The 20,692-nt window shown below is 48.6% G+C and overlaps 1 protein-coding gene across 1 annotated transcript; it reads right to left on the reverse strand.

Annotated features, from left to right (window-relative positions):
* Positions 1-1,470: 1,470 nt before the first annotated feature.
* LOC110506195 (glutamine and serine-rich protein 1) lies at positions 1,471-20,556 on the reverse strand. The gene is made up of 13 exons (XM_090222915.1): positions 20,061-20,556; positions 15,946-16,046; positions 15,482-15,631; positions 11,811-15,113; positions 11,250-11,560; positions 10,942-11,058; positions 10,610-10,743; positions 10,293-10,510; positions 9,989-10,126; positions 8,070-8,167; positions 7,830-7,976; positions 7,489-7,584; positions 1,471-4,527 (listed from the first exon to the last, which is right to left on the reverse strand). Exons 1-13 carry the CDS (start codon positions 20,165-20,167, stop codon positions 4,387-4,389), a joined length of 5,061 nt encoding a protein of 1,686 aa, XP_090079041.1. The 5' UTR covers positions 20,168-20,556; the 3' UTR covers positions 1,471-4,386.
* Between the last annotated feature and the right edge of the window lie 136 nt (positions 20,557-20,692).

Here is a 20,692-nt window from a genome sequence, read left to right on the forward strand (position 1 = left end):
ATGGAATAGTCTGTTCCAAGACAGGGTGAGCAGCATCACAGTCTGATCTTCCTCCCTCAGTGTGTTCTCTCTCTGTAAGCTATAGAACATCTGTCACATAGTGGACACGCAGACAAAGACAGACAGACACAATATTCCCCTTTTCTCCCTCCCTGGCTCTCTCTATATCTCTCCCTCACACACATCGTAGGGTAGGAGCAGTGCTCTCAGGTTTTAGAGGCTTTCAGTACGTAAGGAGAAGTAACTGTCCTCCACCATAAGTTACTGTGAGGCTACAGCATGTTTTATAAGCAGGTTAAACACATCTCCCTGTGTGGTTATGAAAGTGAAGTGTGTTGCCAAGGGAAACCTCTCACTCTCACCTCCATAGTCAAACTCAGATCCGTTGAAGTCTGTGGTATTGAAGAGGAACTGGATGGGTACACTAAAGGTCTAAGTGTGACGATGGCTAGAGATGCCAATCACAGTGCTTTTAGGTAGTTTCCTTTCCACATTTCCATGACAGGTGAAAAGGGAAATTCTAGTCTAATAACCTTCACACTGTCTAACACAGATTTATTACAAAGGTGAGATAAGAGTTTTTATGTATGACTGGGCCAATACAGTGTTATTCTCCATCTACCAGCCAGACCAGGAAAAACAGTCAAACATGCAGTCAAACGGACCCCTAAAAACATGGAGTCAAACGGACCCTTAAAAACATGCAGTCAAACGGACCCTTAAAAACATGCAGTCAAACGGACCCTTAAAAACATGCAGTCAAACGGACCCTTAAAAACATGCAGTCAAACGGACCCTTAAAAACATGCAGTCAAACGGACCCTTAAAAATATGCCTTTCTTGTCAGAGATTTGGTTCTAGATGAATGTTGATTGACCGGTTAAGTGTACATTTTCAGTAAATGGAGTGGTTAAGTGTGCATTTTCAGTAAATGGAGTGGTTAAGTGTGCATTTTCAGTAAATGGAGTGGTTAAGTGTGCATTTTCAGTAAATGGAGTGGTTAAGTGTACATTTTCAGTAAATGGAGTGGTTAAGTGTGCATTTTCAGTAAATGGAGTGGTTAAGTGTGCATTTTCAGTAAATGGAGTGGTTAAGTGTACATTTTCAGTAAATGGAGTGGTTAAGTGTACATTTTCAGTAAATGGAGTGGTTAAGTGTACATTTTCAGTAACCGGCCTGTCAGAGTACTACTGTGGTATGTGAAACATTTACCCACCATGTGCAGCTCATAATGCCAGTCTCCTGTCATATGGCCTTGTCATATCTAGACAAAAAACACCATCTTCTTTATACGGTTTTGTCTTGAAAGGGGTAGGAGGTAAAACATTTGGTCAATTAAAACCCGCCACAATACCTAGTCATGGCTTGAATCTTGTTTTCTTAAACATGCACAGACATCTCAATGACAGCGCAGTACCTTGAAGTAAACAGACACATACAGATGAATTAAACCACTTCAATGTCTATGTTTAGTAGGAAATGTATTTTCACGTCAGAAAAATAATCAGCAGCTACACTTGAAAAGAAAAAAACTATTAAAATGCGGTCTGCATAAATCTGTTCAAAATGGAGGCAAACCCTTAAAGAAAAATGACCTTAAAAGCACAGTGCAGTCAAGAATGTGACTTTTCTGTTTTACATTTCCACAGAGGTTGAAATAATACTGTGAAATTGTGAAAATGACGACAATGCCCTTTTAGTGTGAGAGCTGTTTGAAAAGACTGCCTGACATTTCCAACTGTTTTGGTGGAATGGAGTTTTGACCTGCTGAAATGAGTTAGACCAATAAGACTCATTCTTATTGAAACTAGGTTACACAAAGTTCCAAACCTCTCCACCAATAACAGCTCATTTTCCCTTCCCCCCTCAGACCACTCCCACAGTCCTGGGAACATTCTTGATTGATAAATTGCTCTGTGCTAAGAAGCCATTGGTTCCATTTTGACCATTTTAATTGAAAATAATCACAGTAAGGTACTTAACTGTTACCCAGAAATGATTTGATATTGAGACAAAACAGCTGCATTAGACCTTTAAGAGAGATATATATTTATATATATGTAAGTATACAATATGTAATCGAAATAAACGCATAGGGAATCTTCTCTGAAAAACAATGAAAAGTGCATTGCAAGGTGTAATGAACAAGAAACAATTATGACCACAATTTTCTTCTGTGAAAAATACATCTATAAGTGAGATAAAATGTACATTTGTAAAGAAAAACACGAGTATAAAGGCTGTTTTTCTGTTTTCTTCTCATTTGACCTCAGATACAGCAGTTAGGTAATAGCATTTCATTAGAATAAAAGACACAAAGCCGTGTTAGAATTGCACCAACTCTGTTCGGATCCACAACTCGTCATGAGAAAATGACTTTTTGAAGCACAAAAGGTAAGTATCTATATTATATAAAATTCTTCCTGGAAAGAATCAATGTGACAAAACTGCTCTTTTTACAAAATGTACATTATATGTATAGAAATTTGGCGATCCATTGTGAGAAAACATGTTTTACATATAGATCTATGAATATATATTTATATAATAACCCCTGCCCCTTCATTTACTCATCAAATATCGGACTAAGGACTTGATTCAATCTGTAGTGCTGAAGATCTCAGCACGATAGAAATTTAAAAGTGATGTTCCTGTGTTTTCGCGGAAACTGCATTCACTGTAAACTCTGCATATGTCGGCTCAATCAGTATTTACCTTTAAAATTACGCCACATCGCTAATCATCAGCGCAACCGATTGAATCGAACCCAAAAGTTTGCTGTAGGTAGTCAAGGGTCTGCTTTCTGATTGGCTGTCCTCTATTTCCTATGCTAATCTCTGCCTATCTAGTGCATGCTCATTGGTTGCGATCTTTCATGATTTGCAAAACAAATACAAAACTACATAAGAAAAATAGGTCTATGAAAAGGTCCACTAGCAGTTTGCTAGTTACATATATTTTTTACTACAAAACCCAGATTGTCCTCGTACTCTGTGGTTTCAGAAGCGTCTAGCCAATCAGGTAGTGCTGAAATGCTGGACCCTCCTCTTCTCATCATGGTGACAGCGCTGATCTCCAGACACCTCTGCTTCCTCTGGTCATCCAGTTAGTAGATTAAAACAGGAGGGCAAGAGGTTGATGCTCTGTCAGCTGACTATAGCTCCCCTGCCTCTCTTGTCTGGGCAGGCTATAGGCAGGCCTCTTATTCCATCTCTCTAGGCTGTAGGAAGACATCTCTGCCCCCCCCCCCCCTGCTCTCTCTCTTCACTATAGACCCCTTCCCATCTCTCAGTCTCTGTTTTAGGCAGACCTCCCCCTATCTGTCCTTCACTCTGTCTCTCTCCCTACATGCTATAGGCAGGCATCTCTCTCCCTCAATCTCTGTCCATGCTATAGGCAGGCATCTCTATCCCTCCATCTCTCTGTCCGTGCTATAGGCAGGCCTCTCTCTCCCTCCATCTCTGTCTGTGCTATAGGCAGGCCTCTCTCCCTCCAGCTCGCTCTCTCTCCCTCTTAGTCCGTGCTATAGGCAGGCCTCTCCCTCCAGCTCACTCTCTCCATCTTAGTCTATGCTATAGGCAGGCCTCTCTCCCTCCAGCTCTCTCTCTCCCTCTCTTTTAGTCTGTGCTATAGGCAGGCCTCTCTCCCTCCCTCTTAGTCTGTGCTATAGGCAGGTCTCTCTCACTCCAGCTCTCTCTCTGTCTGTGCTATAGGCAGGCCTCTCTCCCTCCAGCTCTCTCTCAGTCTGTGCTATAGGCAGGCCTCTCCCTCCAGCTCTCTGTCCGTGCTATAGGCAGGCCTCTCCCTCTCCCTCTTAGTCTGTGCTATAGGCAGGCCTCTCTCCCTCCAGCTCTCTCTCCCCCTCTTAGTCTGTGCTATAGGCAGGCCTCTCTCCCTCCAGCTCTCTCTCCCTCTCTTTTAGTCTGTGCTATAGGCAGGCCTCTCTCCCTCCCTCTTAGTCTGTGCTATAGGCAGGTCTCTCTCACTCCAGCTCTCTCTCTGTCTGTGCTATAGGCAGGCCTCTCTCCCTCCAGCTCTCTCTCCCTCTCTCTTAGTCTGTGCTATAGGCAGGCCTCTCCCTCCAGCTCTCTGTCCGTGCTATAGGCAGGCCTCTCCCTCTCCCTCTTAGTCTGTGCTATAGGCAGGCCTCTCTCCCTCCAGCTCTCTCTCTCTCTTAGTCTGTGCTATAGGCAGGCCTCTCTCCCTCCAGCTCTCTCTCTCTCTTAGTCTGTGCTATAGGCAGGCCTCTCTCCCTCCAGCTCTCTCTCTCCCTCTTAGTCTGTGCTATAGGCAGGCCTCTCTCCCTCCAGCTCTCTCTCTCCCTCTTAGTCTGTGCTATAGGCAGGCCTCTCTACCTCCAGCTCTCTCTCTCCCTCTTAGTCTGTGCTATAGGCAGGCCTGCTGCACCTGGTTGAGGAGCTCTCCGAAGCGGTCGAACAGGCCCTCCACCCAGGCTCCGTTCCTCATGCACAGCTGCACCGTCTCCTCCTGCCCCATGTCACCAGCCTGCACCCGCAATGACGCAATCTGCAACACAGCAACCACAAAACAAGCCACACGTCAACCACAAAACAAGCCACACGTCAACCACAAAACAAGCCACACGTCAACCACAAAACAAGCCACACGTCAACCACAAAACAAGCCACACGTCAACCACAAAACAAGCCACACGTCAACCACAAAACAAGCCACACGTCAACCACAAAACAAGCCACACGTCAACCACAAAACAAGCCACACGTCAACCACAAAACAAGCCACACGTCAACCACAAAACAAGCCACACGTCAACCACAAAACAAGCCACACGTCAACCACAAAACAAGCCACACGTCAACCACAAAACAAGCCACACGTCAACCACAAAACAAGCCACACGTCAACCACAAAACAAGCCACACGTCAACCACAAAACAAGCCACACGTCAACCACAAAACAAGCCACACGTCAACCACAAAACAAGCCACACGTCAACCACAAAACAAGCCACACGTCAACCACAAAACAACCCACACGTCAACCACAAAACAACCCACACGTCAACCACAAAACAACCCACACGTCAACCACAAAACAACCCACACGTCAACCACAAAACAACCCACACGTCAACCACAAAACAACCCACACGTCAACCACAAAACAAGCCACACGTCAACCACAAAACAAGCCACACGTCAACCACAAAACAAGCCACACATCAACCACAAAACAAGCCACACGTCAACCACAAAACAACCCACACGTCAACCACAAAACAAGCCACACATCAACCACAAAACAACCCACACATCAACCACAAAACAACCCACACATCAACCACACCAGCGTTTCTGTGCCAACTAAACAACCCTGGTAGCACACAACAGTTGTATGCCAATCATGGGTTTCAGTTGTACAACCAAACCGTGCCCAGGGCCCTCACTGGCCAGGGCCCTCACTGGCCAGGGCGTGACATATTGCCTGACAAAGGCACAAGCCGCAAACAATTACACATACAGAGGGGTTGTTACTGAAGAGATAACCTAGGTTCAAGACTATTCTAAACTGAACATGACACTCAGTGGTCATTGCTGATACAGCGTCTCAGTTCTGCAGTCAAAATATCACGTTGGAGGTTTGACCGAGGGCCAACTAGACAGCTGGTTAGTGTGTATTGTTTAGACTGAGGGCAATGTGGACCAACTAGACAGCTGGCTAGTGTGTATTGTTTAGACTGAGGGCAATGTGGACCAACTAGACAGCTGGTTAGTGTGTATTGTTTAGACTGAGGGCAATGTGGACCAACTAGACAGCTGGCTAGGGTGTATTGTTTAGACTGAGGGCAATGTGGACCAACTAGACAGCTGGCTAGGGTGTATTGTTTAGGCTGAGGGCAACGTGGACCAACTAGACAGCTGGTTAGTGTGTATTGTTTAGACTGAGGGCAATGTGGACCAACTAGACAGCTGGCTAGGGTGTATTGTTTAGACTGAGGGCAATGTGGACCAACTAGACAGCTGGCTAGGGTGTATTGTTTAGACTGAGGGCAGCGTGGACCAACTAGACAGCTGGTTAGTGTGTATTGTTTAGACTGAGGGCAATGTGGACCAACTAGACAGCTGGTTAGTGTGTATTGTTTAGACTGAGGGCAATGTGGACCAACTAGACAGCTGGCTAGGGTGTATTGTTTAGACTGAGGGCAATGTGGACCAACTAGACAGCTGGTTAGTGTGTATTGTTTAGACTGAGGGCAATGTGGACCAACTAGACAGCTGGTTAGGGTGTATTGTTTAGACTGAGGGCAATGTGGACCGACTAGACAGCTGGTTAGTGTGTATTGTTTAGACTGAGGGCAATGTGGGCCAACTAGACAGCTGGCTAGGGTGTATTGTTTAGACTGAGGGCAATGTGGAACAACTAGACAGCTGGTTAGTGTGTATTGTTTAAACTGAGGGCAATGTGGACCAACTAGACAGCTGGTTAGTGTGTATTGTTTAGACTGAGGGCAATGTGGACCAACTAGACAGCTGGCTAGGGTGTATTGTTTAGACTGAGGGCAATGTGGACCAACTAGACAGCTGGCTAGGGTGTATTGTTTAGACTGAGGGCAATGTGGACCAACTAGACAGCTGGCTAGGGTGTATTGTTTAGACTGAGGGCAATGTGGACCAACTAGACAGCTGGTTAGTGTGTATTGTTTAGACTGAGGGCAATGTGGACCAACTAGACAGCTGGTTAGTGTGTATTGTTTAGACTGAGGGCAATGTGGACCAACTAGACAGCTGGTTAGTGTGTATTGTTTAGACTGAGGGCAATGTGGACCAACTAGACAGCTGGCTAGGGTGTATTGTTTAGACTGAGGGCAATGTGGACCAACTAGACAGCTGGCTAGTGTGTATTGTTTAGACTGAGGGCAATGTGGAACAACTAGACAGCTGGTTAGTGTGTATTGTTTAGACTGAGGGCAATGTGGGCCAACTAGACAGCTGGTTAGTGTGTATTGTTTAGACTGAGGGCAACGTGGACCAACTAGACAGCTGGTTAGTGTGTATTGTTTAGACTGAGGGCAATGTGGACCAACTAGACAGCTGGTTAGTGTGTATTGTTTAGACTGAGGGCAATGTGGACCAACTAGACAGCTGGTTAGTGTGTATTGTTTAGACTGAGGGCAATGTGGACCAACTAGACAGCTGGCTAGGGTGTATTGTCCACAGACACACTCCTGTACATGGTCTTCTTCTTAGCATCCCTGAAGTATTCCACCACAGACCCACTGGGGCACACACAGGGCACATGCATGCCCCCACTAGGGTGACCACATTTAAAACACCCAAATGTGGGACAACGGGATGACTTTGGGGGACAGTGTAGCCTGGTGGGAGGGAGTTTTAATCTGTTGATAAAATGTGGGACATGATTGTTTGCTTGCAGGACAAAGGACCAACATGCAGGGACATGTGGTCACACTCGGCCAATCACAGAGACACAGAGTGTTGTCTCACCTCCTCCTGACACATGAGGTATGTGTGGTACTTGTAATGCTGTAGAGAATGGTAGAGGGAGAACCACTGTGGTTTCTGCTGGTCCACTGTGTATTCCTAGAGACAGAGAGAACAGAGTTCATTACACTACATTTTCCTAAACACTCCACGCAAACTTCACAGTTTGGTCAAGTAAGCATAAAAAACTAAATGCATTCACATCCAGCAGTCACAGAAACATGTTGCATCAGAGACACAAACTGAGTGCAGGACGCCCTCTACTGGACAAAAGCAGAAAGGGCTTCTTCTTTCCCTCTGGCCTGCACTGTAAATAGCAGTGTCAACATAGAGCCTCTTCTTACCAGGGGCAGTTTGCTGGGGGACTTGGAAGGCTTCATGTTCTTCCTGTTGTAGGCCTTCCCACTGAGCCGCACCTTAAAGGCTGGAGTCTCCCCATCCTTGTTGAGCTCTGTTACCACGGAGATCTCTGGGAAGCTGTCCAGCGCCGTCTGAGGAGAGACAATGTGAGAGGTACTCAATAAAAGGTTGTTGAGGAAGGCAGAGGCCTATATTTATTTTCAGGAGAATGCTAAAACGCAAACCTTAAAGAGTTGTCCCACTCGTAGTCTGGGCAGCAGGCGTCTCCTGTTGTCCCAGATCATCCCGTCCACTCTCTTCATGTGGGGCAGCAACAGCTCATCTGAACCCCAGAAACAATGTGATCAGCTTCCTAAATTCTACAAACAACTATTCCACTCCCTTCCCCTCTCTCTCTCCCCTCAGGTATGCCAGACGTGATTACTCCTCCGTGAATACACCTGTCTCCGTCCCCCCTCTCTCTCTCTCTCTCTCTCTCTCTCTCTCTCCCCCGTCAGGTATGCCAGACCTGATTACTCCTCCGTGAATACACCTGTCTCCGTCCCCCCTCAGGTATTCGCGACCTGATTACTCCTCTGTGAATACACCTGTCTGCGTCCCCTCTCTCTCTCTCCCTCAGGTATGCCAGACCTGATTACTCCTCCGTGAATACACCTGTCTCCATCCCCTCTCTCTCTCCCCCTCAGGTATGCCAGACCTGATTACTCCTCCGTGAATACACCTGTCTCCGTCCCCTCTCTCTCTCTCCCTCAGGTATACCAGACCTGATTACTCCTCCGTGAATACACCTGTCTCCGTCCCCTCTCTCTCTCCCCCTCAGGTATGCCAGACCTGATTACTCCTCCGTGAATACACCTGTCTCCATCCCCTCTCTCTCTCCCCCTCAGGTATGCCAGACCTGATTACTCCTCCGTGAATACACCCGTCTCCGTCCCCTCTCTCTCTCTCCCTCAGGTATACCAGACCTGATTACTCCTCCGTGAATACACCTGTCTCCGTCCCCTCTCTCTCTCCCCCTCAGGTATGCCAGACCTGATTACTCCTCCGTGAATACACCTGTCTCCGTCCCCTCTCTCTCTCCCCCTCAGGTATGCCAGACCTGATTACTCCTCCGTGAATACACCTGTCTCCGTCCCCTCTCTCTCTCCCCCTCAGGTATGCCAGACCTGATTACTCCTCCGTGAATACACCTGTCTGCGTCCCCTCTCTCTCTCTCCCTCAGGTATGCCAGACCTGATTACTCCTCCGTGAATACACCTGTCTCCGTCCCCTCTCTCTCTCCCCCTCAGGTATACCAGACCTGATTACACCTCCGTGAATACACCTTTCTCCGTCCCCTCTCTCTCTCCCCCTCAGGTATGCCAGACCTGATTACTCCTCCACGAATACACCTGTCTCCGTCCCCCCTCAGGTATTCCCGACCTGATTACTCCTCCGTGAATACACCTGTCTGCGTCCCCTCTCTCTCTCTCTCCCCCTCAGGTATGCCAGACCTGATTACTCCTCCGTGAATACACCTGTCTCCGTCCCCTCTCTCTCTCCCCCTCAGGTATGCCAGACCTGATTACTCCTCCGCGAATACACCGGTCTCCGTCCCCCCTCAGGTATGCCAGACCTGATTACTCCTGCGTGAATACACCCATCTCCATCCCCTCTCTCTCCCCTCAGGTATGCCAGACCTGATTACTCCTCCGTGAATACACCTGTCTCCGTCCCCTCGCTCTCCCCCTCAGGTATGCCAGACCTGATTACTCCTCCGTGAATACACCTGTCTCCGTCCCCTCTCCCTCTCCCCCTCAGGTATGCCAGACCTGATTACTCCTCCGTGAATACACCTGTCTCCGTCCCCTCTCTCTCTCCCCCTCAGGTATGCCAGACCTGATTACTCCTCCGTGAATACACCTGTCTCCATCCCCTCTCTCTCTCCCCCTCAGGTATGCCAGACCTGATTACTCCTCCGTGAATACACCTGTCTCCGTCCCTAACCCCCCTATGGCAGTCGTTCCCAAATCTTTTTTTAAGGAACTCAGTCCGGCTTTCATGTAACTGTTGAAAGTTGTAACAGTAACAGTTGTAACAGTTTGGGAACCCTTGGAAGGGTACCAACCATCCCCCTCTCCCCCTCTGTTGGGGGTATACCCACCGTTCTCCCTCTCCAGAGCGCTCATCACGTCTGCATCCAGGGCGACGCTGATCAGCAGCTCTACAAAGCTCTTAAACGTCTCCTTCATGGTCCTGGTGTTGAGGAACCGAGAGGAAAACGGCACTGGAGGAGTGAACTCTGAGACAGAGAGAGAAAAGACAGAGGGAATTAACAGAGGGAACGAGGGAGAGGGAAGAACAAGAGATAAAACAGCACATAACAGAGGAAGTTGCAGAGCTCCATCAAGTCATCAAACCCATGGGAATGAGCCTAAATGTAGGCCCTCTAAAGCATCAACCCTCACCATCATCTTCAGCCTCATCCTCAGGAGAGGACTCGGAGGGAGACGGAGAGTACTCCTTCCACTTCCTCCTCTTCTTGGGCGGGGGCTCTGCCTTGGTCTTGGGCTGCTTGGTGCGAGGCTTGGACTGGGACTTCTGTGATGTGGGCGTGGCGAGAGGGTCAGAGTTCACTGAGCGGGGAGGAGTCTTCAGACCGAGCAGTGTCTTCGCCTGACAGCCTCTGGAGGAGAGAATGAAGGTAGAAATGAATGAAACCAGACTCAGAATGATGAAGATGAGACAGACTGAGGTAAACAAGTAGAGGAACAGATATCAGTACCTCATGGAGGACATGGGCTTGCAGCGGGGTTTGCGGTTACAGACCCGGACGTACTCCTTCTTGTTGACTGTGTCCAGGAACTTGACGTACACCCTCCTGTACATGGTCTTAGCGTCACCAAAGTAGCCCAGATACTAGAACGGATGTAGACACACACAACAGAGTGGATTCATGTTACTCTGCTTACAGAATAATGTTAAGAATTCAAACTCTATGGGGATTTATACAAACACACTAATCATCATCTGTGAGTGTGTGTGTGTTCATGAGTAGTGTGTGTATGTGCATGCATAGGTGTGTGTGTGTCTAATCAGATGTACACCTGTCCTTACACTGTTAGTGGCTGAGAACACTCTCTTGCTGTCCCTCAGCTCAGGGACAAACTTCTGCAGCAGAGCTTTCTGGACCTTCCAGATGGCTGGGGGTTCCTGTCCGGCTGTCAATGTCACCTACACACACACACACACACACACACACACACACGAGTAGAACAAGTCTCAGCATGGATCAATAGAACAAACCACAGACAGACAGACACAAATATGTTTTATATATCTGGACTAACTGCATTAGGGGAAAAAAAGAAAAAAATGTGAATCTCTGCCAAGGTTTCACACAAATCCCCTCCCATCCCTCCCACCTTCAGGCTCCCGGTGTCCTCGTTTTTGACCACAAACTCGTCCCTCTCGCGGTACATGCCCTCTCCCCCGCTGTCCGACAGTTCTTCGTCCGTCAGTCCTTCTATGGCCACGCTGGTCAGCTGGACGGCCAGCTGGCCTGGGGGGGCCGGTTTCACCCCCTCCTGCCCCGACGACCCAGTCACCGATGATGACAAGACGGTTCTCGAGGACTCCTTCGGTGCAGCCGTCTGCTGCTCCTGGGCTTTGGAGGCTGAGTGAGGCATGCTGGGAGCCTGGTCTGGCTTCAGGGGAGAGTTGGAGAGTCTGTTGTCTGTTGATGGAGAGAAGAGAGAGGGGATAGAGGTTAGGGTATTAGATGTTAAATGTAACTACTGGAATTAACATGGGTACTAATGAATGCCCTCCTTGATTTATGAAAATGTTTTTGGAGATAAAAAACAAAGCGTTTTATTTAAATGGTATCCAATCAGGACACAATGCTGTCTCACACTACACTGATAACTAACAAACCAGATGACTGAATCCTAAGGGCTTGTGAGGGCAGCCCATTCCATGTTTACCCGCTGTGTGTGTCCTGTCTGAGGGCTCGTCCAGGGCCGACAGGGCTGAGCTGATGCTGTTCTGGAGGGCCTGGTTCTTTCCAGCGCTGCTCTCATCCTCGTCTGAGCTGAATGATGGCAGTGTCTCCAGGTTCTTCTGGAGCTCTTCCTCCAGACGCTGCTGCTGAGAGCTCCCCGCAACCCCAAGGCCCTCATCGCCTATCAACGGGGCTGATGGGGGTTGTATTTTCAGAGGTAGAGGCGGTATGGCGCACAGTGGCCGCTTGGACGAAGCCGAGGGCCTGCGGGAGCGACTGGGGGTCCGTACGGGGGATGAGGAGAAGTGCTGTTTGGGACCTGACTTGAGGAAGTCCAGAAAGGAGCCGATGAAGCCTGTTTTGACCTCTGGCTGTTGCTCCTCCACCTCACGGATCTTCTGCCTCATCCTCTCCTGCTGCTGGTAGCTGTCGTAGGCCGCCTCCGAGGTGGAAGGGGAGCTGGTGGGGTCGCTGCCCCGGGAGTTCTGCCTCTTGGCCTGGACTGTCTTCTTCCTTGGTTGGATGTTCTCTTCCTCTGGAACGGGTGGCTTGGCCGAAGCCTTGGAGCGCACCCTCTTTTTGGGGTTGACAAAGCCGTCAGAGGGACACTCGTCAAGGCCGTCTTCTCTCTTGATGACTTTGGACCCTTTGGGGTTCTGCTTATTGGCCTTGCCTCTGTTGAGGTTCCCTGAGGGGTCGTACCCCAGGCCAGCCAGGTGGTACTCATTCTCAGAGTGGCCTCCGTTGGGGTTGCCATCGGCCCTGTTGCTAGGGTAAACAGACTGTCCTTTGGGTGAAATGTTGTTTGGCTCGTCTCCGGGCTTCCGTAGCAAACCTTTGTCGGCGCCCATGTCGTGCCTGGGGTCGACTACAGTGGTGTGCGAGTGTGACATTGAGTACTGTTGCCCCAGATGCCCCTCCCCTTTAGGAAACTGGTGTCTGTCTGAGCTCATAGGAGAGCCATTGAGTGTCAGGGTCATGGTGTTATGGGAGTTAGTGTTGGTGATGATGGAGGTCTGGGAAGATGAAGAGGAGAAATTAGGTGACTGGTGTCTGGTGTCCCCAGTCTGGAAATGACCCTTGGGGTCGGGCATGCCGCCCTCAGCAGCGCCGGACGTGGCTTTGACAAAGTCCTGTGGCGTGACACCGCAGGCGGCTGCCGTGGCAGCCAGGATGTCATCCACGTTGGACAGGATGTTCCTCTCGTCCGCCAGCAGCATGGACTCTGGGAAGCAGATGGAGCTCAGGGCGAAATGGTGCTTGGCGTCCTGCGACTGCTGCTGATTGGTCGACTGACTGTAAGGGTCTTTTGGCGAAGAGAGGTGCAGTATGGAGGAGTCCGTGATGGTGTTCTGTCCTACTGCCCCAGGCTGGCTCTGGCTACCATTAAGGCTAACGCTGATCAGATGATCTCCCTCCATGTGAAGGTACTGGACCTGGCCTGACCCCGGGGTCAGCTGCACCTTGGAAGGGTTGAGACCACAGTGGATGAGAGGCTGTTGGATCAGGACCATCTGCTGGTCCCGATTAGGCTCCAGTAGAACCTGAGAGTTGGGGACCCTGATGTACTGGTTCTGGGTGTGGTTCAGGGCAGACTGGGCGTTGGCCTGGTGATTTTGTTGCCGTGGCTCGGGCCCTTTGAGCAGGAGTGAGTGCTGTTTGAGCTCCTCATGGGAAGACATGAGCTGGGCGTTGGTCCTAGTCTTTGTGCCTATGAGCTGGTCTTCGGCTCGCGAGTTGCTCCGGATCACACTCTGAGTGTTGTAACGGTCATCCATTTTGGAGACTACGTAGACCACATTGTCACTGCCCCCCAGGCTGGAGGTTTCTAAAGAGACCTGCTGGAGAGCCTGGAGGTCCTCGATGGGGATCTCTCCTTCCAGTTTCAGTTTGCAGTAGGCTGGCTTTAGGTCCTGTACTGAGGCTCTGCAGTTGTTCTGTAAGGCGAGGGGAGGGGCTGAAGAGAAGGGGGTGTAGCCCTGGCCCGATATTGATGTGGGTAACCTCTGGGCGATGGCGGAGGGGTAGGGGGCGCTGAGGGATTGTCCTGCGGCGTAGCTCTGAGACTGAGTGACCGAAGCCTGCCCCTGAGACAGGTAGCTCACGTTAGGGGCACCCTGAGAGTGGCTGGCAGGGGAGCTCTGAGAGGGGTTGCCCAGACACAGGCCCTGAACCTGGGCTCTGTACTGGCCCACATCCTCCTGGCTCTGCCCAGGGCTGGAGCAGTAGACCAGGGACTGACTGACAGACGCTACATTGCCTGAATGGCCAGAGAAGGAGGGCAGAGTCTTATAGAGAGAAGGCCTGAGGAGGTCTGAGGAGGAAGAGGAGTAAGCCTGGGAGGTGATGTAACTCTGAGAGTGGCTGAGAGTGGACAGCAGACTGGGTAGCGGGGCCGATGTGTATGGTTGAGTCTGTTGGCTGGCAATCACCGAACCATGCTTCAACCCAGGCCCCTGCCCTGGGGAGGGGTAGCTCTCTGGAGATCCACCCTGTGACTGGGGTCCGCCATCTGGGGCCAGTTTGGAAGAACAGTCTTTAGTCTTGGCACCCGTGGAGGACGAGCAGTACCCAGAGGGGGAGGGGATGGAGGAAGGGTAGGCCTGAGATTGCACACCCGTCTTAGGCTGCTGCGCACCGTTGACCCCCTGGGAGGAGTCCGTCCCCATGGAGGTGCTGCAGGGCACTGTGGTCTGCCTTGAGGGGTCCTGCTGGAAGGAGCCATCCCCCTCCCCGCTGCCTGAGCCGAGGTAGCCCTGCAGGGAATGCTGCAAGCCAGGCAGCTGCTCCGAGACAGTGTGGCTGCTGCTAGAAGGCCTCTGGTGGTGCTTGATCACACTACATTCCCGCTGGAGTGCTCTCTCGATGGAGCCCGAGAAGACGGGCACCCCGTAAGGCTGGGGGGCTGACTGGGTAGCCAAGGGCAGTAGCCCAAACTGGGGCTGCAGGAGGTGAGGGGCCGACTCCTGGGCCGAGCGATATGTGGATGACTGGGGAGGGAGGGCGGTGCCCAGGGAGGGGGTGGGGAGGCGGTCGAAGGCCAGGGAGGTAGGTAGCGTGGCCTGGCTGGGTTTAAGCTGCAGCAGGGGGTCGAGGTGGGAGGAGAGCAGGCCGTTGGTGGAGGTGCTGAAGGCGTGGTCCTGGAGGGCCAGGGAGGGGCTGGTGGCGTAGCTCCGCGAGGGGAAGGCACTAGGGTGCTGATAAGAGGAGAGGGGGGCAGGATAGGGGAATGTGGCGCTGGTAGGAAGGGCACCGGTGAGGAACAGCTCTGTGGTGGGGTTGGCGCCTAAGTGAAAAAAAAAGAAAGATGAATAAAGATAAATCTTCGGGCAAGTTCACATCCAAACAAAATACAAAATGATACAGACAAAAACAAGCCGCTAACACAGCTCACATACGACAGATGAACCAAACATGAGAGAGAGAGGTAGAAAGAGAACAAGGCCAACGATGTGTAATATATGAACTGAGTGGAATGGATACAGGTCTCATTTCCCAATTGAAACCAGCCTGGTGCCTCAATTCAAAATGTCATTTTCTTTGGAATCCATGACGCACAGAACAATTCATAAATCCACAACAAATAATTAACTCAAAACCAAGTGTGTAAAATGGCAGCCATTTGGTGTGTGTATATACTGTGTGTGACCTCACCGGTCTGCCACGTGGTGGTCCTAAAGGGGGGGAGCAGAGAGGCCCCGACAGGACCAGCCTGCTGCAGGGCTCTAGACTCCATGGCCGACAGGAAGTTCATGACAGAGGTCTCAGTAGTGTTAGTGCCTGAGTCAAACCCCCCCGACAGACCTGGGAGAGGTAGAAGAAGGGGGAGGCGGTGAAGAGAGACAGAGAACATGTCATGAGGTTACTGAGGTTATGTCTAGAAGGGATACAGATTGTGTCAAAAATGTACTTTTCGGAGCAGGTTAGGTGAATTAGGTTAAGAAACGGGTTCGCTGAAAAAATGTCAAATTTTACAAAAGTTGTATCCATCTAGACATGACCGGTTACTGATGCAGGCGCAGTAACATTCTCCTAATGGTCTTCCTACAATAACAACACAGAGTGGCAGCCCGCTACAGTTCATTAAACAAGTCTCGTAGTCCTTCATTAAATCTTACCTGTAGGGTGATGGGTAGTGGTGTAGGTGGGCAGCTGGGTGCAGGCGTAGGTCTGCCGATGGAGGAGCTCCGACTCCAGGTGTGTGGCACCATAACTGGCACTGCGGAAAGGAACACACACACACACACACATATACATTAGGACACGCACATTTTGCACCTTTACTGTGCAACCTCACCATGCCTGAGGCACTAAACCAGACAAGCTTATTCCACACATCAACAACACGATGTGAGCACTATCACAACAGCACACTGTGCCCCTGTCAGCCCCCTGGGCCTTGCCCTGTCACACAGAGACCCAGACAGTATTTATAGGCCCATGATGCAAGCTTACAAAAGTGTGTCAGGCACAATGGAGGCCCTTAAAAATGTGGTGCAGGACGGGTCTCATTTGATATATAAAAACATCTCTCACCCATTGATAATATTATAATTGACAGTCACATAAGAGGATATTATTTGTTCAGCATTAGAAACGGAGTTAAACAGATTAGAAAATGATATACGTTGACAGAACTCAAACATGACACGTTATTTTTATAGAAACACTAGTATTGATTATAACAGGGTGTCAGACGAGCTCATATGAAGACTGCTGTACTAAACAGGGATCACACACAACATGAGAGCAGACACACTTGTTGTTCCCTCCTCACAGCTGAACTACCACAGGATAACATGCAGCACTATCAACCTGCACTGTCATGAATAGTGTCAGTGTAGCTAGACAACCAGCTGGTGCTCTCTCATGCCCTTTCCACAGCCCCCCAGAGTGACACAAAGAGACTGGCATGGCCAGAGGTGAATTATTCATGTACACTGTACAGGGGAACCCAAGCAGGTTGAGGAGATTGTTACAAGTCATAACAGGGTTATGAATGAGAGCTCTGGGATATTTTTATGTCGGCCTCAGTCTTGAAACCTACAAAGGCCTAACCCACACACAGAAGTGGAGGCAGAAGAAGAACAGAGAGCGAGACTTTTTAAGAGGACAGACTACCTTATGAACCTTGGGTTATATTTGCATCCAATGAAACTTTAATTCCGCACTTTACAATTCACTGGAGCATCAAAACAGCCTTGTCAGTATAAGAACTTGAGAATGAAAGGCCCTGTACAAACAGCTAGCTACTACTTTCCATCAAAACGTGTGGTAAAAACAACTAGGGCCGGTACGATACAATACTCATTAGTATCTTGACAAGGAAACAAAACGCAAAGCGGATTTTACTTTTTTAGGAAAACAGTCCTAATGTTGGAAGCAAACATTATGTCATCCAGAGTCACATTTATTTATTTTCCATCTGTAGCTCACAATATTTTACATACAGCAGGTTTTTAAAGTACCAAAGAGTTGTCTGCTTCATGTTTTTATTTTCGCTTTCAAATAAATATTGTTATACTGATATCGTCACAGCGCCCCGCCCCCACCCCAAAAGACCCCAGAACGAGTCAGTCTGTTCGGCTCCATTTTGTGACCATGTGATGAACATGTCCCATTTCCTATTATTCAGATAATACGAGACGTCTCGGTGCGATGAACACAGAGCAGACTGCCTGATGGTCTAGTCAGGAGACAAACGCTCAGCTGGGAGTCATCTCATCTGCTTCTCTCTCTCTGTCCCTGTGTTTCACTAACACATCCCTACTAATCTACAATAAAAGGGTGAGGGAGAGATAAGCTAGTCACAAACTAGGACCCAAGTCAAAGCTAAATTCCCTGAGTTGATTCTCACTGATCAGTTTGGCGGAACCAACCAAAACGCTGATTCTCACTGTGATCAGTTTGGAGGAACCAACCAAAACGCTGATTCTCACTGATCAGTTTGGAGGAACCAACCAAAACGCTGATTCTCACTGATCAGTTTGGAGGAACCAACCAAAACAATGATTCTCACTGTGATCAGTTTGGAGGAACCAACCAAAACGCTGATTCTCACTGTGATCAGTTTGGAGGAACCAACCAAAACGCTGATTCTCACTGTGATCAGTTTGGAGGAACCAACCAAAACGCTGATTCTCACTGTGATCAGTTTGGAGGAACCAACCAAAACGCTGATTCTCACTGATCAGTTTGGAGGAACCAACCAAAACGCTGATTCTCACTGATCAGTTTGGAGGAACCAACCAAAACGCTGATTCTCACTGTGATCAGTTTGGAGGAACCAACCAAAACGCTGATTCTCACTGTGATCAGTTTGGAGGAACCAACCAAAACGCTGGTGCTTTCACACAGACAAGAGAAAGTGAAAAGGTCAGGAAGACATTATCGCACTCAGGGATGATGAGGTGGTGATCTCCACCTCCTCCCTGAGTGGGATAGTCTATTTTCTAGAGTGAATCCACCGTTCTCTCTAAAGACAGACGCTTTCCAAGTCCTTTTTCCTGGAGGTTAGAACAGTCACAGGGACAATGAGCAGTTGGAGAGAGAACTCAGGAACAGGCTTCAAGCATGTTCAGTCTAGCCTACTTTCATAATGTAATGACATAGTACTAGTACGAACAGCTTCACCGTAAAAAAAAAACTACAAACTGTTTTAAAACCCACCTGTCTGATATGCGACCTTCCCTGATTTAACTTACCTACCCCTAAAACTGTTCAACTAAACATGTGTTGGTGAGTAGGTTAAAACAAGACCCACGCTCCCCCCCTAAGGGTGTCAATCTCAGTTTCCCTCCATAACCTGAGAAGTGACTGATCTCTAACCAGCCCCTCGCTCTCCCTTTACTTCTCCCTGTCTCCTCAGACCCTGGGGGTGGGAGGTGGAAGGAGGAGGGTGGGTGGCACAGCCCCCCAGAGGCACTGTGTGGGGCTCCACAGTTCATGTCTGGACAGAGATTCCCCACTCACACCACTAACGAGGGCTCCTCTCTTCATCCAGGTGGAAATGAGTTGAAGAGCCCAGTCTGCCAAGACGAGAGACATTATTCTGTTAAATGTGTTTCAACTTAATGTCAGAAAACAGGTAGTTAGGGTTTAGGGTTTAAACAGGTTTAAACAGGTAGTTAGGGTTTAGGGTTTAAAACAGGTTTAAACAGGTAGTTAGGGTTTAGGGTTTAAACAGGTAGTTAGGGTTTAGGGTTTAAACAGGTTTAAACAGGTAGTTAGGGTTTAGGGTTTAAACAGGTTTAAACAGGTAGTTAGGGTTTAGGGTTTAAACAGGTAGTTAGGGTTTAGCTAAAGACTGAACCTCAACATCCACATATCTGATCAACTGTTACGGCACGGACTAACTTCACTTCGTCTCTCGCTGTGTGTCTGTACTCAGCAGATACCATAACTAGGGCAGCTGGTGTCCCACATTTTCAGCGCTATCCATTTATAAAACAGGATATTTTAACAGGCAATTCAGGTTAACTCCACACAGAGAGTGGACCAAAAAAATACACATTATCAACCACACCACTGAGCCTCCCAAATATACATGTGACAAGCACGACTTTCATATTCATCATTTTGTTCAATGGTCAAATGACAGCGATGCTCTGAAGAAGTAAACATTCATAGTTGACCACGATGTAGACGTCAGACAGCTGTCAACAAACTGTACAAAACACCAGTCTTTCTGTGACTTCACTTTCAGTCAAAACAGAATCCAACCAGTCAAGCTACTTCCTAAAAATTGAGACCATGTCAATGACCAGATTATCAGCGAATTAAACACCTCGGATTTGACAACCTTACGCGCAACAACGTATCTAGCTAGCTATGCAAATATACCCGTACATCAGTGTGATTAAGCGGACCTGTCTGGCGACTTCTTTCCTAGTTAAAGATGGTTCATTCTAAGCGATCGAATACTTGATTGAACTATTCGACATAATTGCATTCTTGCATGTAGATAGTTAATTGTGCATATTGACAATTAACGTGCAACACATCTACGTAGCTGATGGCGTGCTACAGATTTTAGGGGTGTCCAACATTTCCAAAACACTGTTCAATGAGTGATCAGTAACTTTATATTCATATGTCAAGCCCTCCACACAATTGTTCCATAACACGACGCGTTAACTTTAAAAGCTCGTCACATTTCTGTTTGTTGTGCTAGGCCTTCCATCACCGGAATTTTCCGTGAAAGGTGACCCGCCCTCTCCTTCATCTCATTTACCTTGGCTTTATGCTTGCGGTGCTCCGCTCATAGGCCCAGGCTACGGTCTGTGCTGGTGGAGCCAGCGGGTCTGCGAAACTGGAATTCGGGTAATTCCGGTCCATCATCCGTCGAAGGCTGGGAGTGATGCACTTCCCCGATGGCGCTTTGTGAAGCAGTAGGCACACATACGAGCGCGGCGCCGGACAAAACAATCACATTCTCCCGGACCATAGATTACTAGGCGCCGTCAAGTTCATCTGTTTAGTCCTGAAACTTTATAACCACTTCTCTTTAGCATGAGGTTATGATGATAATCATTGTTCGTTTTCCTTAATCAAAAACTGTGCAGGCACTGCATGGTGGTTTGGTACTTGGATCAGGTCCCCATGTTGGTTTATTTCCCATGATGCACCGCCAACCCTGCTTGAGTTGGAAGAGTTCTTTCTCATAATTTTCCTTCAGTATAATAATGGAGCAATATTTCTTTCTGTGAAATGTTTTTACCTGTCTGAAATGACATCAAGTCAGTCATATCACTGATCATATATTTTTTAACACGACCTTTGCACATACTTTTTTTTTAACCTTTGCACGGTCACATAATTATGTAAGAAATCGTGATATAATTTGCAGACAATTTAATGATCAAA

The sequence above is a fragment of the Oncorhynchus mykiss genome, chromosome 26 (assembly GCF_057628025.1).
Source record: "Oncorhynchus mykiss isolate SJ-2025 chromosome 26, ASM5762802v1, whole genome shotgun sequence".
NCBI classification, from domain to species: Eukaryota; Metazoa; Chordata; class Actinopteri; order Salmoniformes; family Salmonidae; genus Oncorhynchus; species Oncorhynchus mykiss.